Source organism: Girardinichthys multiradiatus, chromosome 9 (assembly GCF_021462225.1).
Source record: "Girardinichthys multiradiatus isolate DD_20200921_A chromosome 9, DD_fGirMul_XY1, whole genome shotgun sequence".
In the NCBI taxonomy this organism is placed as follows: Eukaryota; Metazoa; Chordata; class Actinopteri; order Cyprinodontiformes; family Goodeidae; genus Girardinichthys; species Girardinichthys multiradiatus.
In genome coordinates this window covers 138,454-164,420 of record NC_061802.1, presented here as the reverse complement: position 1 = coordinate 164,420, position 25,967 = coordinate 138,454, and the positions used below count along the sequence as shown (strand labels likewise).

Below are 25,967 nucleotides of genomic sequence, written 5' to 3'. Positions count from 1 at the left end.
AGTCCATCAGAAATGCCTCAAACCATAACATCACATAAATACAAGTATGATGTAAGGAAGTGTGTCTGCACAGATTTATCTAGAGGCCTTATCTCACCACTATGCACCTCTTTTCAATGTTTGGAGTATAGCCCATAATCTGATTTTGACACTAGTTAAACAGTTGCTACTCTGGTTTGAAAAAAAACTTCTAAAATCTGAAAAGGAGCCAAACCCTTGCAGAAGGTCAACAAACCAGGGGGTGTAGTGAGTGGATGACAGTCCACCTTTAAACAATCCTAGGATAATAACTTTATGCGATGAAGATAGCGAGGAGGAGGACTACAGCAAGATTTTCAAAGACAGAACAGGAGCGATCAACAGGACGTCAATACTGTTGTCTGAATACAGTGCAGTGGTACATGCACGACCCGCAACTACTGTAAGATTAGGCTTGCTGAGCAGCCGAGTGCTCGGTATGTTATTTGTAGAAATAATGGCTATTAATTAAGATGATATGACAGGGCTGATGGTGGAAAAAAATTCGGAGCCTTAACCTGAGGCATGAGGTGACTGTGTTTGCAATGCACTTTTAACACATAACATATAATATTATATGATAATTCAATTCAAATTCAAAGATACTTTATTGATCCCTGAGGGGAAATTAGAAGTCCAGTAGAACCCATCCAAACATACATCATGACACAAGACAAGGAGGGACGGGTCACCGAGGCTTTGCTGCCCACTCACAGGTGCTGCCCTTGTTAGATGAGAAAAGAGGTCACATTAGGTAAGTAGAGGGAAATAAATCATATTTCACACTTTATCCTCAGCAGGATACAGTTTGAGATTGTAAAAAACCTCAGAACAAAGAAGCAACAAGTTGACAAAACAACATCATGCCGGGAACGGTGAAGGTGGTGTGAGGGGGTGCATATGTTTATCTTGAGCATGTGTGTGTGTGTAAGTGTGTGTGTGCAAAGTAAGTCCATGAAGTACTGTCACAGAGGCCATTCTCCTTGATGGTACGTTGGAAGGTTCATCAACCGGCCACAAAGTTCTGAGCAGGTCCACAGATGTCCTCAGGGAAGGGAGGGAGCAGAGGGAGCAGAGCGTCATGGTTACATAACTTCCAGGAGAAGTTGAAGATAACCAGCCATCAAGGCCGTGCAGGGGAGCCAGATTCAGAAAAACAATAATTATTTGGGTTAAGCTGACTCTTAATTTTCCATCAGCCTTGAGAGTCTCGCTGGTTCTTCTCAAAGGCGAATCCAAACAGTCAAATTCCTGGTCTTTCTGCCAGATCCAAGCGAACAACTTTCTCCAAGATTTATCCCATTTCACCCCTGAGTCCAGGAACCGCAACCTGCCTGCGATCCTGTGTAAGGATCACATCCAGTCTGCGATTCAGTTCACGTAACATCTCAGTCTGAGAGCTGATCGCTCTGAAGATCCCATTATACATGCCAGGCAGCCTTACAATGACCAGAACAGATGCTGACATTTTCCAAATTTCTCGATATGCCAGGTAACCGCTGACTCCAAAAAGCAGAAATCCTGATATCAAACATCCAATTATATACACATCTTCCACATCCTCGACTGACATTATCGACAGACACACAATCCTCCACTTCTGCCAGGAGTCCATCGTGTATCCAGAGAAAAATGTCCCGTCTGGACAAGTGGGCTCTCCTTCACCCTGTCTTCTCGTCGAGAAAATATTGTTACATGTCTGGCAGACTGTGGCGACTGTTTGGTAGACCAGTGTGGCTTCTCAGGAGCAAGTGTGTTTGTAAAATGGTTTGTGGGGGAGTTAGAGGACTAGGTAAGTTTGGGGTACCCTGTAAATATTTCACACATAGGTTCTTTTCTGTTAGATACACTTGCTTCTTTTTTTCCTTTTTTCTCCTGCTTCCCCAGGAGAACATTTTGAAAAATAGCCCCTTAATGATAGATTCTGAATTTTGAGGATGTAAACGGGCAACATTCAGACAGGACATGAAACCCAATGTGAGCCTATATAAGGAATACTTTAGGCAGAGCACCAGGCTTCTGGGCCCTCTAAACTCAAAGGCCCGTGGGCCTGGTAGACAAGTTCAGCAATTCATCCCTTCTTTTAACTGGTCACTTCACTGCTTGCCTTCTGCAGTGTGCTTTCACAGCAACAGCTACTAAAGCTGTAAAAATCACAAGGAGTAATTCACTTTCTATTGACAAGAGTGACAAAAATGACTGTATTTGAAGGGGATGACATAAGGGTGTCACGAACCTGTCAGAAACATGACATTAATATGTATCATGAACATCAATGACACTTAACGGTCTTGACTGTTGTCATTAAATGCCATTTGGTTGTTGTAACGTCCTTCATTTACCTCTGATTTGATTCAAAGATGTAACTCGTGTCGTAGTTTGAGGTCATCAAATCAAAATCTTTTAGTGAGTCCCATACCTGTTTCAGAACTTGAGGGGACCGCTCTTTCCAAGCTGTTGCAGCCAGGCTGTGGAATGCACTGCTACTTTCATATCAAGTTTGGACTCGGTGGATAATTTTAAAAAGCAGCTAAAGACATTTCTATTTCCAGAAAATTTCAGTTAGACTTGAGCTTTATGATATGCATTTATGATTGTACTGTTTATATTCTGTACTGTATACTGTTGTTTATTCTGTTGCGAAGCATTTTGTGACATCCTGTCTGTGAAAACGTGCTATATTAATGAAATTTGACTTTGTTACAGTGTGAGCTTCAAATTATTTTTTTTGTATCCTCGTCATAACATCGGACTAGTACATTTAAAATTCTACACACACCATTATCCGTGGCTTCATCTAGTTTTTCAGATAGACTTCTTTAAAACTCTGGTGAGATTAATTTTATAGGTTCTGGCTGGGCCGTGGTCCAGATAATTATCCCAGTGGATCATTTTATACACAAAAAAAAAAACACATAAGACATTCTAGCATAAACAATAATTCAAACATCATTAGTATTTAGTTATTTTTTATTTTCTATTTTAAATCATTTTGAGCAAAATTAATGGCAGCACAGTACAGTAATACACTGACGGCTGGGGGCGGGGCTTCAGCCGTCAGTGGAAACACAACAGGTACCGTACCGAGTAGAGCAACACCGAGTGGAGCGGAGCCACACCGCCTAAAACGGGCCAGTGGAAGAGAGGCAATAGTTAGCATGCTGCCTGAAAACAGACCGGGGCGTGAGGGCGAGTTTATTTTCAGTTAACTTTTTGCATTAACTGTCGAGGGGAGGAGCGACGGTAAATGACTGATCTAGCTCAGCCATGAAAAAGCAGACTCTCATTTCTGAATCAGTCACACGATCGGTCAATGAGGTTGGCTGTCTGCAGCAAACGTGAGGTATGTTGAATGAGTCTGACAGCTGCTTTATGACTATGTTCTGATTTGTGCCATGACTAAACTTTTCTTCCGCTAATTCCACACAAAGTGCAAAAACATGCACTAGGTTGCCAAAGCTTTTGGCATCAGCTCCCAAAGGGTTTTCAGTTACTACCAACTGCCTCTATCCAAGTCCAGTGCCATTTATTCTGTGTGGCTTCATAAACTTGCAGTCCATGCTCGGTGTGTGTTCCCAGTATGAACAACAGTCACATTGGACCCACTGCTGGATCTGAAACATAATTTCTGCCAAGACCTAAGTCCCACCCCCACACTATTTCTTATATATTTGGTACTTATATAGCAGTCAGTATAACGGTAGCATATGAAAACTACCACTTAGGTTTCCGAGTGGACAACTGCTAATAAAAAACAAAGAAAAAGATAACGATGGTAAATTGCCTTAGAGTGCACTTTTTTACTATCCATCTGGAAACATTTAAATTTGCCATTTGTCAATAGACTGGATAGCTTTTAACATTACACTTGAAAGCTAATGTGTACTTTGGTTTGATTAATGGTTTTCTTCCTGTTAAAAGGGAGTTTTTCCTCTCCACTGTCGCTACATGCATGCTCAGTATGAGGGATTGCTGCAAATCATCCAGGAGGAGTGAATGCTGCAAATCACTGACTGGATGCAATCTGCTGGGTTTCCTTAGATAGAAAAACTTTTATCCAATTTGAATAAATAACTGAATCTGACTGAACTGTTCAATGGTTACGATTAATTGGAATGTATGAACCTGACTGTTGTGAAGAACCTTGAGACGACATGTGTTGTGAATTGGTGCTATTTAAATAAAACTGAATTGAATTGTGCTTATTCTCCAGTGCTCCTGATGAAAGCTTATGAAGGTCCTACAGTCCTCCTACTGTGTGTGTGAGAATAAGGAAAGATAAGTAGGGTGACCACATTCTAATTTCAAAGAGGAAGTTCTGTATCGAGATACTGAAGGTTAAGTTTAAATGAAAAAAAAAGTCCCCCATATGTATAGAACACTACAAACATGATTTTATTAACAAGACTTTATTCAACAAGCAATCTCATTTAAAATATTGTAAATATTTAACTCAACCGTCAAGAAATCTCTCGAAATAGCGCCCTAATTGTGGTTTTTTATAGTAACTAGCTAAATGATGGAGAAACAATTAAAACCGGACATTTGACCAAAAACAAGCTGTGACGTGGGTTTTTATTTTGAAAGGTAAGAGCGTGGGGGGCGTGGCTTCAATTCACCAACCGAGCGCCAGGAGGCGCCAGGAGACTCGAGGTCTCCAGACTGCGACCAAACAGCTTCTGTGTGACCAGAGGAGTTCTGCTTCCAGCCTGAAACTCCTCACCGTAAACAAGCGGGACGTTTAAATCTGGGAAGGAGATCGGAATTCTCAGTATGTCGGGGTTCTGAGTTTTGACCACATGAGGGCCGGTGTTCGGCGTGCTGGTTCTGTACCGCTCAGTAGGAGGTTTCGGCTATGTTCGGCTCCTTACCTTCCTTTGGATCTCCCACACGTTGATGAAGTTCTTCCCCAGCTGGGCGCTCAGCAGGAACTCCCCTCGCAGGACGGCGAGGCTCCGGGCCGCAGAGTTCCCTCCCCGGTAGGACAGCAGGCTGGAGCCGCTGTGCAGGTCGAAAACGGTGCAGTTCCAGAGCTGAGAGCCAGAATCACTGCTGATCACCACCTCCAGAGGAGCCGCCATGTTGGCTTTAACGACGGAAGAGGAAGCAGAAGCTCCACCCACTGCAGCTGGGCTTTATTAGCCACTGGCCCGATGCACTCTGGGAGATGTAGGAAACAACAAACTAGTTTTATCACATTGAGAAATGAATACCACACATTCTTAAACAATAAAAGTATAATGTTTTGTCTTGAAATATATTAATAAACATCTTCCGGTTTAACTTTAACTCCACCATGTCTGAATTATTTAATCGAGAGCATCCACCTCAGATTCCAGGTCTGATTTGACTCTGTCCCAGTACAGCAGGTTGGATAGTTGGACTTCTCTTTCTCTAGCTTTTGTTTCACTGTTCCAGAACCAATCCCTGCTATTCAACTGACCTGCCTGGTTTTGCTCTGGTTGATGTCTCTATAGGTAAAGTTTTATTTATTGATTTCTCCTGCAATCAATAAATAAAACTTTTTTATTTACAAACAAACGTAACACAAAGTGCTTTACAGAGCTTAAAAACAAGGGCATGCATAAAATCATTTATAGGCACATATGTATTTAATAAGCTCAAACACAAGCAAAATCGAGGGGTAATAATATTGATAGTAAGATAGTAAGAAGTTGATATAGGAGATGAGGTGGAATGGTAATCATTTTAATGACAAAACCCTGAAGACCCATGTATTTTTATAAAAATAATAAAACACGAACATTATAGTAACCTAAAACCATAACTAATAAACCCAAAATACATGATAAGTAAAAAATGGGCGACCGGAGGGTGTGTTCCAACTACAGGGGGATCACACTCCTCAGCCTCCCTGGTAAGGCCTACGCCAGGGTATTGGAGAAGAGAGTCCAGGAGAATGGAATCGGGGGCCCTTTATTACCTTTATTAGGGGCCATCCGGTCTCTGTACAAGTCGGACCTGTTCCTGGTGCATGTTGGACTCCGGCAGGGCTGCCCTTCATTACCGGTCCTGTTCATAACTTTTATGGACAGGATTTCTAGGCGCAGCCAAGGACCGGAGAGGGTTCAGTGAATTTCGTCTCTTCTTTTTGCTGCTGACGTGGTCCTGCTGGCCCCCTCTAGCCAAGACCTGAAGCATGCACTGGGGCGGTTCGCAGCCGAGCGTGTTGGTGGTTTGGGGTCTTGCTCACGAGTGAGGGAAGAGTGGAGCAGGAGATTGACAGACGAATTGGTGCTCTCGATTTACTGATCGGTCTACGTTCCTACCCTCACCTATGGCCATGAAGTTTGGGTCATGACCGAAAGAACGAGATCCCGGATACAAGCGGCTGAAATGAGCTTCCTCCGTAGGGTGGCCGGGCACTCCCTTAGAGATAGGGTGAGGAGCTTGGCCATCCGGGAGGGGCTCGGAGTAGAGCTGCTGCTCCTCCACATCGAGAGGAACCAGTTGAGGTGGCTCGGGCATCTATACCGGATGCCTCCTGGACGCCTTCCTCGGGAGGTGTTCCAGGCACGTCCCACCGGGAGGAGGCCCAGGGGACGGCCCAGGACACGCTGGAGGGACTATGTCTCTCGGCTGGCCTGGGAATGCCTTGGGCTCCCCTTGGAGGAGCTGGAGGAGGTGTCTGGAGAGAGGGACGTCTGGGCGTCTCTGCTGAGTCTGTTGCCCCCGCGACCCGGTCCCGGATAAAGCGGAAGACGACGAGTACGAGTACCTTAAAATATATTATAAAATCATATGACAGTCCTTGACGGTAGGTGAAAAACAATTTAATAAAAAACAAAAACTCACTCACAGATGGTGACCGCAAAAACAGACATGGGCAGGTTGGCAAGACAGGCTTGGCATGATGAAAACGCAAGACTTGAGCATGATTTGAAAAGATGTTTCCGCGACGACTAACAGATCAGGTATATGGCGTGAAAATCAGGTGGAGCAAGGAGACAGATTAATTTGGACAGGTGAACCGAATAAACTTAATAGACAGAGAACACAATGTGACAGGAGCAAAACATGGCTTGAACAGAACGCAAATCCAAGGAAACAAACTAATAGAAATATAACTAGAAAAACATGAAACAAAAGCATAAACAGGAAAATAATAAACAGAAGCATGATTCAAGACCTGAACTGTGAATAAGACCAACAAGAACCCAGAAATCAAAAACCAAACAACCCCAAATCATAACACTACCGTCCGCTATATATTTATATATATCTATATATATATATATCGGAGCATTTTAGTGTTAGCGGTAATGCTCCACTTGTGAAAGTAAATCTTCTTGGCACTCAGTCAACAATTCTGAGTGCTACTCTGCAGGATAGGCATAAAAAAAATCAAAATAAGAATGGTCCATTCAACGTCCACACACTTGGAAACTGATGTTCTCACGTATTCTCCATCCAATTAATTTGACTGAATTTGTGCTGTTTTACAAAGAAGAATAGACAAAAGTTCAGTCTGTAGTTATTCAAAGCTGATAGTACATCCTCGACATGCAGCCACAAATACACATTATTGACTCAGGGGGATTAGCTCCCAGTATTTATAGCCCCATTCTCCACCCTACCACAGTATTTTTACTCTATGCTTTTCATTGTTCTCCGCTGGTTTCTCTTGTTTGCTACCCAACTACTCCCTGCTCTATGTCTGATTCGCTGCCTGTGTTCTATGACCTTGCCTATAAGTTACCATTATTCATTATTAAATATTCAACACACCATACGGCTCCTGAACTCTTGTCTGCTCTTTGGTCCAGCAAAACCTGCTCCAATCATGACATATATATTAAATTGTGGGTCAATGAAAACCAGGGTTTCTAGTAAAGTCATAGCGTAGACATATAATCTTAGCTGATATAAATTGGGCACCGCAGGAGCATTTTTTAGTGTCCAATCCACCTGCTTGATAGCTTGAAGCCACAGCCGTCTTCGGTGGCTCTGGAATCCAAATGCACACCGCACTTTTCAGATTTTTTTATGTAAAATAACTTATTTCCACTTTACAGTGTTGCTCTACTAGGAATGAATGCTGCAAGTCAATGACTTAATACATTCTGCAGGGTTTCCTTAAATATAAACATTTACCAGTGTGAATATTAAACTGAACTTGACTGCACTGTTTGATAACTAGGACCAACTGGAATGGATGTAACTGACTTTGAATCTGTCTGCATAATTGGATTAAATTGACTACATAGTTATGTGTAGAGACTGGATCTTGAGACATTTGTTGTGAATTATCGCTATATAAATTGAATGGAATTACTTTGTGTCCATCCTAATAAACTATATCGAAGTTTGCAGCTGGGCTGGAACAAAATCAAAAAATAAACAAGGTAAGCATACCTTAGTAAAGCTCTGCAGGTAGATTGGAAATGATGCGCAATAAGAGTGACCTATTAAAACTGATTCATGAACTGGGGACCTACAGAACAAGTCATCACTTCCTGCAGGTCAGCTTCGACCAAACTTCATCTCATCAAAAACCAAAGTCAGGGGTTTAGACACATCAGATCAGGGGAAGAAACATGGTTCAGTTCTCTAAATCAAACTGTTGAATGGAGATATTGCTGGATATGAAAATACCAGGAATCAGGAAGCGTCAGTTGTCTGTGATTATCAACACACACCCGCACATACACACACTCACACACACACACATGCTGAGGTAAACACTCTGTGGTCTCATCAAGTTAATTAATCCTGACAAGCTGCTCTGTTTAATCCTGGTTCCTGTTTTTCTGACCAATCAGAGCTGCTAATGTTATCTTCTCCCATCCCCCACCCACGCTGTGGGTGTGTGTGTGTTTGTGTGTGTGTCTGCTGAGTCTTTGCTTGGTTATTGTGTGAGGAAGAAGTTCGCATGAAGCGTCTTTGTTTTCCTTTGAGAGGAGACCACAACCTGCTGACCCCCGAAACACATTCATTGTGAGTATCACACACACACAAACATATCAACCCACACACTGACACACAAATAATTGAAATGGTTGAAGGTAAAACAAACACAGGCTTACTATTACATCAATGTGGCCTGTCTACCTTGATGCTGGATCCTGTCTTGACTTTATCAAGTTAAGAACTGCCCTGGCACATGTTAGCCACCAGCTTCTCAATATTGTATGCCTGAAATGCCAAGATAGGACATGTGGGCAAAAAGAAAAGCATTGATGATTTGGTTAAAGATGGTAATCACAGTACAGAACAATCTAGTGTACTGAGAATGGAAGAGAGTATAAATATTATCCACACCGTTCCATCTTTGCCTCAGGAATCTGGGTTTGTTTAGTATAAACAAACCCAGAATTTCAGAGGATGAGGTGAGGTGGTGGCACAGGACCAAAGCACAAGCAAGAGGACAGGAGCCGCATGGTAAGTAGAAAGGATTTAATCATAACAGAAATTAAACTTACAGCATGGAACACAGGCAGTGTAACAGGTTAGAACACAGAGGCATGGAACTAGGGATGGCAGCAGGGGATCCGGTGGAGAACAATGAAAACCAGAGAGTATAAATATAGGGGCATGATGGAGAATGGGCCAATCAGAAGAAAAATCTGAAGTAGCTGGTGGCAGACAACTGAAGGAGGGTGGCTCATTAACACAGAATGATCAGGGAATCTACCAGAACAAGAAATAAGTAAACAATGGAATGAACCAGATCTATAAGGAAATACAAACTTAAAATAACACAGGAATCCAGAAAGTAACCTAAAAACAAGAATAAATCATGAACCTAATCCAATATGAACAGTAACTTGACAAACACCAACAGGAAGGTGCAGAGAAACCAACAAAGAACCAAAACTTAAAAACTAAAAGACAGATTGTGACACAGAAGGCAAATAATCATAACTATATATTAAATTGAAGGTCAATACCAAGGTTTCAAGTGAAATAAGATAACCTTACCTGACATTACCTGTTGTTGAAATTTGGGAAATATAGGCTCCTGTTCAAAAACAATTTATTGAAAAAAGACAACTTAAGGTACAATACCCAACTGAATCAAAGCATAAAAAAGGAAAAGCAAACAAAGTTGTCTGACTACATCCCCGTGTGTTCAAAGCTAAAGAAAACACGGCTATACATGACAGCAAGAACAAACCAGAAAGCAGTAAGGCCAACCAAATATTGGCCATGTTGGAGACATTAAAAATTAAGTTTTCATTGAAACTTTAGATTGTGATGGTGACACTACAAATAATGACAAAGGAGATAAGAAACTGTAATGAGTGTGTGTCGCAGGCAGAGGAGCATATCTCCAATGAAGAGAAAGAGGTAAATTTCTTATGAACTAAAGTGGGTACCTTGCAGTCTAAAAACTAATTGATCGTTGACCAACTTAGGGACTTGGAATCAAGGTCTCATCTAAACAGATTAAGGCTTGTGAATCTGCCAGAGGGCATTGAAAGGCAGGATGTAAGTGCTGTTTTGGAGAAATGGATACCTGAGGTACTCAGGAACAAAACGCTACAGTCCTTTATGGTTTTGGAAAATGCTCACAGAATCAGTCCAAAAGACAGCAATTCCCATCCAAGTCCTAAAACAACTGTTAGGAGGAGACTGTGTGAATCAGGCCTTCATGGTAAAATAGCTGCTAGGAAACCACTGCTGAGGACAGGCAACAAGCAGAAGAGACTTGTTTGGGCTAAAGAACACAAGGAATGGACATTAGACCAGTGGAAATCTGTGCTTTGGTCTGATGAGTCCAAGTTTGAGATCTTTGGTTCCAACCACCGTGTCTTTGCGCGCGCAGAAGAGGTGAACAGATGGACTCTACATGCCTGGTTCCCACCGTGAAGCATGGAGGAGGAGGTATGATGGTGTGGGGGTGCTTTGCTGGTGACACTGTTGGGGATTTATTCAAAATTGAAGGCATACTGAACCAGCATGGCTACCACAGCATCTTGCAGCGGCATGCTATTCCATCCGGTTTGAGTTTAGTTGGACCATCATTTATGTTTCAACAGGACAATGACCCCAAACACACCTCCAGGCTGTGTAAGGGCTATTTGACCAAGAAGAAGAGTGATGGGGTGCTGCACCAGATGACCTGGCCTCCACAGTCACCGGACCTGAACCCTATCCAGATGGTTCGGGGTGAGCTGGACCGCAGAGTGAAGGCAAAAGGGTCAACAAGTGCTAAGCATCTCTGGGAACTCCTTCAAGACTGTTGGAAACTATTTTAGGTGACTACCTCTTGAAGCTCATCAACAGAATACCAAGAGTGTGTGGAGCAGTAATTAAAGCAAAAGGTGGTTACTTTGAAGAACCTAGAATATAAGACATATTTTCAGTTGTTTCACACTTTTTTGTTCAGTATATAATTCCACATGTGTTAATTCATAGTTTTGATGCCTTCAGCGTGAAGCTACAATATTCATAGTCATGAAAATAAAGAAAACTCTTTGAATGAGGTGTGTCCAAACTTTTGGTCTGTACTGTATTTAGATATATATCTATATATCTATATATAGATATATAGATATATATCGTACTTGTACTCGTTGTCTTCCACTTTATCCGGGACCGGGTTGCGGGGGCAGCAGACTCAGCAGAGACGCCCAGACGTCCCTCTCCCCAGACACCTCCTCCAGCTCCTCTGGGGGAAGCCCAAGTCGTTCCCAGGCCAGCTGAGAGACATAGTCCCTCCAGTGTGTCCTGGGCTGTCTTCTGGGCCTCCTCCCGTTGGGACATGTCTGGAACACCTCCCGAGGAAGGTGTTCAGGAGGCATCTGATGTAGATTCCCGAGCCACCTCAACTGGCTCCTCTCGATGTGGAGGAGCAGTGGTTCTACTCCGAGCCCCTCCCAGATGGCTGAGCTCCTCACCCTATCTCTAAGGGAGTGCCCGGCCACCCTACAGAGGAAGCTCATTTCAGCCGCTTGTATCCGGGATCTCGTTCTTTCGGTCATGACCCACATTTGATTAGCAACTATTTTCTCAAGAATTTTAGATAATAATGGAAGATTGGATATAGGTCTGTAATTTTTCAAGTCATCTCGATCAAGCGAAGTTTTCTTAAGTAAAGGTTTAATTACAGCTACCTTAAAAGCCTGTGGTTCTGATCCATTTACTAAAGATAGATTAATCATATCTAAAATGGGGCTGGTAATCAGAGGGAACACTTCCTTAAATAATTTGGTTGGGATTGGGTCTAACATACAAGTTAAAGGTTTAGATGAAGCTAATATTTCTGATAACTCAGGAAGCTTCACAGGATCAAAACAGTCCAAACACAGATCAGGTTCTACAGTTATTTCCAATGTTGTCTCACTTGCTGAGGATGAAGTAATCATCTTCAGGAGTATGTCAAAGATTTTATTTTTAATATAATCAATTTTATTTAAGAAGAATCCCATAAAGTCATGACTACTGAGAGCTAAGGGAATGGATGGCTCAACAGAGCTATGACTCTGTGTAAGTTTAGCAACTGTACTAAAGAGAAACCTAGGATTATTCTTGTTCTCTTCTATTAATGATGAGAAATAAGCTGTTCTAGCTTGGTGAAGTGTCTTTTTATACAACAGTAGGCTATTTTTCCAGATTAAGTAGGAATCCTCTAGGTGTGTAGAGCGCCATTTTCTCTCCAATTTTCTAACATTGTGCTTTAAAGTACGCAGCTCTGAATTAAACCAAGGAGCTAGCCTCCTATGAATAATTACCGCATCACGCAATGATGAAGAAACACTATGAACAAAAGAATCAATTTGTGAAGGGGAAGAAACATAATTATTGCCCTCCATTGTGCTCTTCTGTGATAATGAGGAAATTAAAAGTGGAACAGATTCTTTAAAGGTTGTTACAGCATCGTCTGATAATGATCTACTATAATAAAATTTTCTTTAAGGTGTGGAGTACTTGGTTAAATTAAACTCAAAGGTTATTAAGAAATGGTCAGACAGGACAGGGTTATGAGAAAATATTGTTATATCTTTACACTCAATGCCATATGTCAGCACAAGGTCCAGAGAATGAAGACAAAGGTGGGTAGGTTTGTTAATGTTTTGAGCAAAGCCAATTGAGTCTAAGATAGCATTAAACGCTATATTTAGGCTATCACTTTCAGCATCTACATGAATGTTAAAATCCCCCACTATAATAACTTTATCTGTATTTAACACTAAATCAGATAAAAGGTCTGAAAACTGATCTAAAAATTGAGAGTAAGGACCTGGTGGACGGTACAAAACAACAAACAGAAGAGGTTTTAGTGCTTTGCAATTTGGATGAGGAAAACTAAGGATTAAATATTCAAAAGAGTTGTAGCTATTGATTGGTCTGGAACTAATCAATAAATCAGACTGAAAGATGGTTGCTACTCCTCCTCCTCGCCCAGTATTTCGAGGAATGTGAAAATTTAAATAATTAGTAGGAGTTGACTCATTTATAGTAACATAATCCTCTTGCTGCAGCCAGGTTTCTGTGAGGCAAAATAAATCAATCTGATTGTCACAAATCAGGTCACTAACTAGCAATGTCTTTGAAGAGAGAGATCTTATGTTCAGTAAGCCACATTTAATTGTTTTATTTTTAGTCTGAGTTGTGTTTATATTTATTAGATTTTTCTGATTTCCTCCTTTTATATATATTTTTTAATCTATTCAATTTTGGCCGTGGGCGAGACACTGTCTTAATAGGGTAATGGGTGGGTAGCAGTACAGAAGCTGCAGAGAGGAGTGTTAAACTACGACCCTGCTTCCTGGTCTGAATCCTGGGTTGTCAGAGGTTTGGAGAACTAATAAATTCGGCCAGATTCCTAGAAAGAAGAGCTACTCCATCCAAAGTGGGATGGATGCCGTCTCTCCGGATCAGACCAGGTTTTCCCCAAAATGTACGCCAGTTTTCAATGTAGCCCACATCGTTTTCTGGACACCACCTAGACAGCCAGCGGTTGAATAACAGCATGCGGCTAAACATGTCGTCACTGGTCCGATCAGGGAGGGGACCAGAGAAAATGACGGAGTCCGACATTGTTTTGGCAAACTTACACATCGAAGCAACACTAACTTTGGTGACCTCCGATTGACGTAACCGGGTGTCATTACCGCCAGCTTGAATAACAATCTTACTGTATTTACGATGATCCTTAGCCAGCAGTTTAGGTAGGATTTGATGTCACCCGTCCTGGCCCCTGGCAGACATTTGACTATGGTCACTGGTGTCTCTAGTGCCACGTTTCTGACTATGGAGCTGCCAATTACCAGAGTTGGCTTCTCAGCGGGTGTGTTGCTGAGCGGGTAAAATTTGTTAGAAACGTGGTGACCTGTGGGCTGGGATCTAGGACTATGCTTTCTACGTACCGTCACCCAGCCAGCCTGAGAGCCCAGCTGCGCGGGCTCTGCTGGAGGACTGCTACGGGGAGCTACCCTCGGTGGCTCCGCACTGGCTAAGGGGCCTCGGTTATCTGCTGGTTTTTCAACAGCACAGAGCCGGGCCTCCAATTCCGACACCCTCACCTCCAAAGCTACAAAAATGCTACATTTATTACATGTACCATTATCACTAAAGGAGGCAGAGGAGTAACTGAACATCTGACACAGAGAGCAGGAGAGAGGAGGAGACTCAAAGAGAGAAACAGCAGAACGGGTAGCCATGGTGGAGCTAAAGCTAAGCTAGCGACCCCTTACCACTACTAGAAAACTGTGTAAAACACAGTGTCCCCAAATGTTAAATACAGCGACAGAAAGTATGTGTTTTAACGTGCTTATGTATTAGAACAAGTAAGAGATATCACAGTAGAGAGAAATCAGATCAAACGAGAGAGCTTCACACACCAAACAATTCACCAACAGCGAACACAGGAATGGACGAATACGCCTGACAGGCGTGGTAAGGCGTGATAAGTGGATGAAGTAAGTACAGGGGTTGGACAATGAAACTGAAACACCTGTCATTTTAGTGTGGGAGGTTTCATGGCTAAATTGGACCAGCCTGGTAGCCAGTCTTCATTGATTGCACATTGCACCTGTAAGAGCAGAGTGGGAAGGTTCAATTACCAGGGTAAGAGCACAGTTTTGCTCAAAATATTGAAATGCACAAAACATTATGGGTGACATACCAGAGTTCAAAAGAGGACAAATTGTTGGTGCATGTCTTGCTGGTGCATCTGTGACCAAGACAGCAAGTCTTTGTGATGTATCAAGAGCCACGGTATCCAGGGTAATGTCAGCATACCACCAAGAAGGATGAACCACATCCAACAGGATTAACTGTGGACACAAGAGGAAGCTGTCTGAAAGGGATGTTCGGGTGCTAACCCGGATTGTATCCAAAAAACATAAAACCACGGCTGCCCAAATCACGGCAGAATTAAATGTGCACCTCAACTCTCCTGTTTCCACCAGAACTGTCCGTCGGGAGCTCCACAGGGTCAATATACACGGCCGGGCTGCTATAGCCAAACCTTTGGTCACTCATGCCAATGCCAAACGTTGGTTTCAATGGTGCAAGGAGCGCAAATCTTGGGCTGTGGACAATGTGAAACATGTATTGTTCTCTGATGAGTCCACCTTTACTGTTTTCCCCACATCTGGGAGAGTTACGGTGTGGAGAAGCCCCAAAGAAGCGTACCACCCAGACTGTTGCATGCCCAGAGTGAAGCATGGGGGTGGATCAGTGATGGTTTGGGCTGCCATATCATGGCATTCCCTTGGCCCAATACTTGTGCTAGATGGGCGCGTCACTGCCAAGGACTACCGAACCATTCTTGAGGACCATGTGCATCCAATGGTTCAAACATTGTATCCTGAAGGCGGTGCCGTGTATCAGGATGACAATGCACCAATACACACAGCAAGACTGGTGAAAGATTGGTTTGATGAACATGAAAGTGAAGTTGAACATCTCCCATGGCCTGCACAGTCACCAGATCTAAATATTATTGAGCCACTTTGGGGTGTCTTGGAGGAGCGGGGTGTTGGATGTATGTTCTGAAGTAGAGTTTTGTTGTGCCTTGTTTTCTAAATACAGGGAGGGAGTAGAAATGTAAAGGAGATCAGAAAGGTAGGGGGGAGTGAGATTGGGGGTAGTCTTAAATGATGCAGAAGAATTTGTAACTGTACACTGTATTAACCAGGGAGCCAGTGCAGCTGCTGCAAGACTGGGGTGATGTGATGTAAAGAGGGGTTTAGGGTAATAATGTGAGCAGCTGAATCTGAACTACTTGAAGCTTATTGATGGATTTTTGAGAAAGACAAAAGAAAAGAGAGTTGCAATAATCACCTCCCGCGACAATGGAATGGATAAGAATAGATGAGGAGTGCGGGGACAGGGAGGGATGAAAACGATTGATACTGAGTAGATGAAAATAAGCAGAACAGCTAACGTTATTGATGTGAAAGGTGAATGATAGAGTGCTCTGGAGGATGATATCCAGACTCTTAACCTGAGGAGAGGGATGGACTGTAGAACCTTCAAGTGATAGGGAGAAACTTTCAGCTTTAGATAATCCAGATTTGGTTCTTACAAGGAGGATCTCAGTTTTGTCAGTATTGAGCTTAGGAAAGTTAGAGGTGAACGAAGATTTTATTTCAGATAAGCAGGAGATTAGGGAAGAGGGTGGGAGTGTGACATTTGGCATACAAGAAAGACAGGGCTGGGTTTCATCAACATAACAGTGGAAATGGATGTTAAATTTCAGAAGATATTGCCGAGGGGAAGAAGGTAGATGATAAAAAGTAAGGGTCCTAGGACAGAACCCGGGGCAAACCGGTTGTGACAGAGAATGGGTGGGAACTATAAGACTAATGCATCCAGTGGTTAGAAAATGCTATTGAACACTTATACAGTACTATGTGAGTTTTGTACATTTCTTCATAAATTTTTTGTCCAGTTTTCTTTTGGAGTTGTTTAAGTTGACAACATTTAGCCTTCATTGACCAGAGCTCAGGGGTAAACCAGGGGGCAGAATTGGAGAAGGTAAGAGTTTTTATAGGAGCAAGATAGTTCAAAAAATGACTTGAACAATTATTATGAGACACAAGCTCATCTTGGGTAGAAGAAGGATCTGGAATCAAAGTTCTGATGATATAAGAAGAGAGGGTATACATGGTAATCTTGGCCCTTAAGATAATCTTATGAGATATTACTGCTCTGTGTGGTGTGTTAAGAGGGTTCTAGTCTGCTCAGAAGGACATCAGGACATCAGAATCAGGGATATTCAACATGTTGGATTGTTTTGACCCGATTTCCTACCGTCACGTTTGATCTCAGGAGGTTTTACAAGATTTCCCATCTGAAATCTGAATGTTTGTGAGTGAAATCTGTGGGTGCGTTGTGCTTGCGGTGTTGCTGGACATCACATACTGTAGGACCAAACCTATTATATCTACGATTTTGTATTGTCAAGTGTGGGTCTCTCAGGTTTTGAAAATCACCCGACAATTTGAAAATCCTGCCTTGTGAACCAGGCATTAGTTATGGAGAGACAAAGTTGAAATGTTAAATAAAAGGAGGAAATTGTCAGTTATCTGAAGTTATCAGCTGAACAGTTGGAGGGGGTAAGGCCAGAACAATAGATTACACCAGGGTGTAGCACAGGGATATCACATAATAGCTGCAGAGCTACAATTCATAGATTTAGGAGTAATCTGAAGTTGGTAGATATATGGACAGAGAGGAACACAGGCAATAAAACCCACTCTTGCTAATAAAGTACCGATCAAACCCATTCTTGAATAGGTTTCTTTTTAGTGTCTACAGAGATACATTTCATAATTCATGACGGCTCTTAAGAGAATAATGTGATTTCAGATCATGCCCCCTGCTGTTTGGTTTTTATAGCAATAATAAGCTAAAAAGATGGCAGTTTCAGCAAAATAGCTATAAGATGAAGACTTGGTGGAATTTTAGGAATTAAAAATTGATGGATTGTTTTTTCAGTTTAATACTACACAAACAACAGCATGTATAATTTGGGAGGCATTGAAGGCTTTTGTTGGAGGGTATACATGTATTAGTTATACAGGTTTTAAATCTAAGACTTAAGAAATTAGGTCAATATTACAAAATAGAACACAGTTAAAAGTATTCAAGGCTAAAGTATGATTTTGATTTTGAGTGCAGAATATGATAATATTCTGCTTCTAGAGCTGCGTCAAGTCTCCTGCGACTCAATCAAACATTTGACAAACAGGGTGACAAGGCTGGGGCGGCAGATAAAGCGATTAGAATTTAAATTACAAATCATATCCATGGTAGCAAATGGACAAACTGCTGGATTCAGAGGAAATTAATGTTGTCTTTAAGGACTACTACACCTTTGAAAAGGTTGCGTGCCATATCTCTTTCAGGTTCTGGAAAGAATTAATGGCAGAAACAATTGTGTGAAATGGGTCAGAATATTGTACAAAATCCCTTAGCTGAAATAATAATTAATAGAAATATATCTGAACCACTAACTATTAGAAATGCCTAAGAAATGAAAGTGAGAACAGATGGTTTTTGGGTTGTGATTTAAAGGTTGTAAGTAGGAAGTGTCCAGATATTGCTGTAGATTAATATGTTTTGTGGCTCCAGACAGATTATGTAGACCAAACTTTATCTTTTGATCAATGCTAATCATAGCTTTTGCTTTCTTTATTCTTTAATTATATGCCCTGACAGCCATCGGTAGACAGGAATTACCTTTTTGCAGCACTCTTGAAAAAGGCCATACTCCAAAATGCCAAAATAGCCCTGCCAGCTGCCACTGTCTGGACAGATCTGAGTCAGGAACAGGAACACAAGATGTCTGCAAAGGCCCTGTATACCTTTGTGAAATTAAACAGACACCAGGCATCTGGTCATCTTTGGAAATTAGGGATCAGGAAAGTGATTCTGAAAGTAGTGTTGACACAGAGTTAGACATTTCTTCCAAAAAAGTTCCCTTTAAATTTAAATTTATTCCTGAAAAAGTAGAATACAACAACAAGCTTTCTCAACTGGGAAAAGGGAACACACAATTTTGAAACCTGGCACTTGGACTCATGTCATAACTGATCAGATTTGGAAGAAGGTCAAAACACATTTACATTTGTGTTCCAAAGAGCCAATGTTCCATTGAAGTGCAACCGTTCCGCTTTGGTCACTCAGGTCCTTATATTCCAGGCAAAGAGATTCCATTTACCCTTTAAATTTTAAATGATATACTACAACTCTGTAAATACATTTTAAATACTTTATATAAAAAAGCAGAAAAATAGTACAACTATGGTACAAGGGCCCCATCCTACTCCTCTCGTGGATGAAGGTGGAACACACCGAAACAAAGAACATACATCACTATCTACTCTAGGCTCCACCTTGTTACATGAGACCGAGCACAACCCTCAGTGTATCAGTAAATTTATGTTTCAGCCTGAAGCGGTTTTAACTGGACTGAGCAGTGTGGTCGGTGGTTGTTGTGTTGATTCTGCGTGCATGCAGCAATAAAACGTCTAATAAATCATTTAATAAGCATGTTACATATTTTCTTCATATGTTCCTGTAAAGAGACACAGGTAACTTTAAGAAAAGTCTAACAGAAGACTGGATATCTCCACCGGTCATTCCAAGTTGTTACTGTCTGGAAACCTGCATAAGGGCTGTGTGATGGCAGGATGGAAACAACAGTGTGGAGGTCAGCAAAGGCATCAGATCTGATGGTCGTTGGAGATCCCGAGCCAAACCACCTAACTAATTTAACCACACTGTGGAAAGTCAAACAATAGAGAAATGATTTGGAATTAGGGGACAAAGATCCTATCGTATCTTTGCAAGTACTAAAATATAGCACACCTCACAGTGGAAGCATTGCAGATATTGGACTGGACAAGTTTATCTGTCACAACTGGAGTCATAATCAGCTGCATGTGTACAAGACATTGTCCAGGAAACGTACTCCAAGGGGCTCCATAAAATAGACATAAACAACATCATCATAATTTCACTGTTGCACAGAGAGAAATAAAAAACTTTCTTGTCTTCCTTCCTGTGTTGGTAACATCTGCCTTCACTTTCTTGCTGACTGAAACGGTGAATAAGGATGTACAGGACCAAATGAAACCAATGTGAAACTAAAAACAATGCCTAATTACAGCCTGCAGCTGGTGAAATCCATTTCAACAGACACAGGTAAAGTCATATGATTGTCTGAAATTAAAACTTATATCTCATAAACAACACAAACCTGTACAAATGAAATGCTAACTCTGCTCCCTGCTAGCATCCAGATATTACGTTATGTTGTTATGCAGTGAGGGATGAACACGTTTACTGATAGAATGTGATAATGTGGTGCCACTGAGTTTTATTACGTTCTTGGCTAGATGAGCATTGGTTTGTGAAAAAGTGCATTGATGGGCTACACCTGATAAATATCCTTAACACTGAATCCACAAAGGGGGTCATTTTTACCCCCTCTGATTTTCAAATGCTTGTATCTCTGTTTAAATAAAACCCCTGCTTCTCTCACTTCTTCCTCTTTTTCTAAACTAGTTTTAATGTACATACACAACATCTTGTTTTTGTGTCGCTGGGTCCAGCAACTATGGTAATAAACCTCTCCTGCATAAGACATCCAGACTCAGGCTCACTCCTTACCTATATCCACTCAGACGATTAATTATTTCCCTAACAGTATTGAGTTGTAAATAATGAATACATGTGCTATAAATCTTAGTGCTATAAGTCTTAGTAAGATGGGTGACACCAAGACTGAATTTTAACATTAGTGGTTGTCAATTTCATCATTCAGATGAGGACATATAAACTCTTGGTATATACTATCACGATTATTAAAGAACAGCTGGTTAAACTTTAAGATATGTAAAGGCAAATATTGAATTGATTTTGTGACCACACCAACAGTTTAATGATTTCTTACTTTTTTAGTGTATCAAATCATCTTCGTAATGATAAAATATTTTGTGGGCTAAGCCCCTGATGACGAGAATGTCTGGCTCTGCCCCTGATACACACACAATAGCTAAACTGTTAAAACATACTGAAAACCCATTCCTTAAAAACATGATAAGAGTATGGAGGGATGTATCTATCATACAATCTACCTCAGTCTGATATACTGATGAGCTTTCAGGATTTACAAAACAAATTCCGGCTTAATAAGAAATCTTTCTTTAAATATCTTTAACTCAAAAGCTTCATAAAGAAACACCAAAATGTTCGTCCATTTTGGTCAGACAGACCGACTAGGCTGCGCAATTCGACATGCGCAGCTCAACAGAGGCGCATATCTGGAGCGCCAGAAACTCGCAGACGAGTTTTACTTTTTCTCCACACGCCCATTCCTGGAAGAGCTTGACAGCTGGAAATTTTCCTGACACAAGAAGATCAGAAGATTCATAATCAATTGAAGACCATTTCAACCTGAAAGACTCACAATAAGAAACACGAAGATGGCGATTAGAGAAGTTTAGTGGCAAATGATTATTTCTTTGGCGCTCAGATCCCAGAGGAAGACAAGAATACTAAGAATATCTTGAGCTTGAATAAACATTTTAGGCTTAGGATTAGAGATGTCTTCCCCTCTGGGATTCGACTGGTGGTGGGGTAAAGGCTAGAGGAGGTGAGGAGACCGGGAGGAGATTGGATGGAAGATGGTGGAGGTGGTGTGGAGGAGGGTTGAGCTTGGCTGAAGAGCTGGAGGGATCCATGACTTGCGGTTGTTAAAGGCGAAGCGTCAGAGGTGATTGGCTAAAGAGGCATGCGGACTTGACGCTGATTGGATGGAGGGAGACGCATGGAGGAGTCATTGAATGGAGTAGGTGGTGAGGGTGAGTCTTTCAGTCTGAATTTTCGTCAAAACTCCATTAGACGCTCCAGGCGCAGGTGAAAGCCTACAGAGGTTTATTTCCAAGGACCCCCATGTTTTTCAGTCGACTGCAACAATTCCAAATGTTTCCCCCATTTTGGACGGGTGAGAAGCTGATCACGGACGCTTGACACTCTGCAGCTCTCCCCCGCCTCCCTTTTTCTTCGGCCCTCAACCCATGAAGAGAAGAAATCAACGTCAAAGTAATTTTGTTCTTTTTATATAAATTGGATAGGTGTATTTAGAGGTCTGGGCAGGATGAGGCATAGTTAAGGTGATCTAGAGTAGTTAATCCAAGGTATCAACTTGTTGCATGCAATACTGATTGAAGTGTTTTTGTCAAGCTTGGTATGGCGGAGGACCCCGGAATGTAGCCGAACAGGCAGCATGACGGTAGGTGAACTGATTTAATGAACAAAAAACTTACTTCAGAGGGTGATGGCAAAAACAGACATGGGCAGGCTGGCAAGACAGGCTTGGCATGAGCAAAAGGACAAGACATGAACAGTATGAATGAATGATCCAAAATGTTTCCGCCAGGAATGAACAGAACAGAGTTGTATATATGGAGCAAGAACCAGGTGAAACGAGGAGACTGAATGTTAGGTGCAGGTGCACCAAATAAAGTTAATTGACAGACAGGAGAGAACAAAACGTGGCTGGAGCAAATCACAGACTCTTGAATACAAACTAATTGAAACACAACTAGTACACCATGAAACTAAAGCATAACCAGATCCAAAAAAACCTAACTTGACAAAACATGTACTAGAAGACAAAAAATAAAGCATGACCTGGAAAATAATAAACAGTAGCATGATTCAAAACCTATCAATAATAATAATAAGAAGAAGAAGAAGAAGAACCCAAAAACACAGACAAATCATAACAGTTTTACGCTGAGCAGTTTTGATTTGCTGTGCGAGTGTTGCTGAATCGCAGCACAGATGCGATCGGCAAGGTGCATGTTTTGTCCAGCTGACCCTAAATCAGCCAGGAGTAAGAAGTTGGACTTTTAAAGTTTTCCATTCAAAGCAGCTACAGTCTGGGCCTCGTGGCCTGACCACTCCTTTGTTCCAGTTTTATTACTGGAGGTTTTCCACAGAGTTCTTGCCTCAGAGTTTTATGACCCTTTGTTCAAGATTTGGGGCAATCAGCTGCTAGTGGCTAAAGGACGCAACTGATCAGCACAATCGAGACGCATCAGCACACCAAGAAGGCATCCCTGTACAGTGGTCCCGCTCCACTTTCCAAGTTAACCCAAATTGCACATTTTGTCCATCAAACTGCTGGTTTGATCTTCATAGACACTCAATGCACTTATATTTTCTTTTATTATAATTTTTACTCTACTATAATAGTGTATATTTAGCTAGTTGAATATTTTTGGACCAGAATAGTAATTGTATTGCTATATGGTTTCAATAAATGTTCACATATATAAAGAGAAGCATTTGTGTTTATGTGGCGCAAGAGTGATTTATTTGTCAAAATGATGTCAAAGTTCCCCCATCGATTGGTGGAGTAGCTGATTAAACAGTGACATTTAGTGTGGTTTTGGTTAATAATGATCAATTATTAATGATAATTAACTAATTGTAATTATTAAGTGCTTGGAGCCCATAATCACAACACCAGTGGACATCTCTGACTTCTATTTGTAAGTAATGATTTTTGGTTAAAAAAATTATTTTTCTGAATTATGATTTTTAATTATAATTTTTTATAAGTATTAATTAATCAATAATAATAATCCTTACAAAAACAATGTGCTGAAAAAACCTGTCCAATCTATTGTGGAAAGAATGCTTACAAAAGCTGGTTGGAAAACAGTATCATATCAATTTTATGGTGTCACATGTTTCTGAAGGGTCTTATGACAGGCTTAGGGCCTGGAAAGAAGATATGTCATTAGAAAAATCTCTGTCTACTACTAATGCTAGCTGTTTCTATTTGGTCTAAGCCCCCTCATTACAAAAAAATTTATACCGCTGTTTTGGAAAACACTCATAGACCAACTGTTAACCAATGGAATCAGTATATGCAAACTACTCTCCCACTAGAAAGGTGCTAAAGAAAACAGGACATTTCATAGTTTTTAGTATCTTTTTATAACATATTTTGAAAACCTTAAATGCCAGAGGACGTTGCTAGGGACTGATGGAGGAGGGCACTGCAGTTCCTTAAGGTCTGTGTGAACTGTTTCATTTTGGAAGTAGTTTCGTCGTTCCTCTTACTTTTAGGATAATAAAGTTCACATAAAATAGAATTTGTTTCATCTTGAAGGTTCAATAATTAAAGATTTACTGAAATATTTACGGAAACATTTCCCCTTCCCTTTGTGTTGTCGTACAGTGATGACAATAATTGCATCATTATATCATTCAGTGTTATATGATGAACAAACTTGCAGGTCTCAGCCATGTGTCCCAGCTCAGCTCTCTAACTGTTGTCCGCTTGCAGGTCGGGGGTAAGTCTCAGAGAACAAGTGACGTCTGAGGGCAGGGCCTCGCTGTCAGGACACTTGAATGAATTGTCCACCAGATGGCAGTCATCAGCATCTCCAACTCGCCGTCTACGGTTTGAGGATGAGACAGAAACAGAGGCGGAGTCTCGTTACCTGGAGCGACATCATCAAAGAAAAGGGGTTGGGCCGCCAGGGACTGGTGTCCTAGTGTCCAAACTGGACCTAAACCAGTGCATTAACATCCCATTAGGGCACAGGGGGGATCAGCAGCAGAGAGGCAGAACATTGATGAGGGCGGCGCATCCCATTGAATCAGGAAGGGTAATGTTTGGAGGCAGAGCCCAGCTGGACCTGCGCCTCCCCCAGCATGCAAATGTAAATGAGGTTATGGGGAGTGGCCTTTACAAGCCCTGTCTCCACGTGCGGACAGAGTTGCTTAAAGAATCCTACATTGGCTGTACCACACCTGCTGACTCAAGTGAAGGAGAGGGTTGGGATGTAAGCAAGCAAGGGAGATCCAATATGACAGGAATAAATGGAAACCAGCTTACCACTTCACAAGCCCCACCCACTCCCAAAATACCTATTAACCCTTACCCCACTTACCCATTGGGGTCATTCCCTCAGCCATCTACTACCCAGCAGCATACCCATAAATGTCCCTGTTCTGAAACCCCCCTCACTGTGACATCACTGATGATGTCAGAGAATGGACAGCTTAACAACACTATGACTGGAAAGGATGTAAACCAGAACCAGGAAGAGCAGCAGAACCCCTCAGTCACTGAGCATTATCGAGAACCTCAATCTAGGTCAGAACTATGGAAGAGGAGGCCCTGCTCTTCCTCAGGTGAGCACATCATCCTGGTGATTCAACAGCATACCTGTCAAGTCGTTCGTGTGTCAACTAATTCCCATGTAGATTCCTTTACCTGTTGGGTCTCACCTGTCCACCAGTTCATCTGAAGACTTTTTTACCTGGACAGTCATTAAGCTGTCATCTCATTCACCGGTAGGCTTGATCAACTGTACGCTTATTCACCCTAGAATGTCACCTGAAGACCCATTCACTTGTAGACTCCCCCCTGTAGACTTGTTCTCTTGTGGATTCTCAGCTGTCGACTCACTCACTCAGAGAATTGAAACAGTAGACTCTTTTCCCCTAGTCCGTTGAAGGACCATTTCAACTTGGTGGTGGAGTTTGTGTAGAGGGCGATGTTGACCTCAGACCCAGCTCCTGGTAGGGCGTTCTATGGCAAATGGGCCTCAGAGGAGGGGCCCGAACAGCAGTTCAGATTACTTGGCTTTCTTGGAGTCTCTGGACAGTGCCCTGGAAGGTGTTCCATCTGGGAATTCAGTGGTGCTCCTAGAGGACTTACCTTAATGTGTTTTGTGTTTTAACTGCTTTGTCCTTGTGAAGCACTTTGTGATGTGTATGTCTGTGAAAGCTGCTATAAAAATAACATTGAACTTACTTAATTTTACTTACTTAGAAGCCCATGTGGGCAACTATGGTGTTACCAGGAGCAGTGTGATTGGTAAGAACGATAAGAACTTGCTGATCTGAACCAGAGCAGTATTTTATTATTAGAGTGACCTTCAACTCAAACCTCGGGGAGAATTTTGTTCAGGTTCTGAGGGAGGTTGGGGACAGAA

The 25,967-nt window shown here is 41.8% G+C and overlaps 2 protein-coding genes across 3 annotated transcripts in view; one reads left to right on the top strand and one right to left on the bottom strand.

The window, feature by feature from the left end:
• The window catches only part of wdr18 (WD repeat domain 18), a 32,729-nt gene extending 27,453 nt beyond the window's left edge, over positions 1 to 5,276 (bottom strand). The window contains exon 1 of the mRNA XM_047374698.1: positions 4,890 to 5,276. Coding sequence (XP_047230654.1) covers positions 4,890 to 5,099 — 210 coding nt within the window. The 5' untranslated portion in view covers positions 5,100 to 5,276. The remainder of the gene's footprint in view (positions 1 to 4,889) is intronic.
• A 3,599-nt stretch (positions 5,277 to 8,875) lies between these two features.
• LOC124873462 (uncharacterized protein KIAA1614-like) overlaps positions 8,876 to 25,967 on the top strand; it is a 46,364-nt gene continuing 29,272 nt past the window's right edge. For both annotated transcript variants that reach the window (XM_047374124.1, XM_047374123.1), the window contains exons 1-2: positions 8,876 to 8,976; positions 24,308 to 25,161. In XM_047374124.1, coding sequence (XP_047230080.1) covers positions 8,912 to 8,976; positions 24,308 to 25,161 — 919 coding nt within the window. In that variant the 5' untranslated portion in view covers positions 8,876 to 8,911. The remainder of the gene's footprint in view (positions 8,977 to 24,307; positions 25,162 to 25,967) is intronic.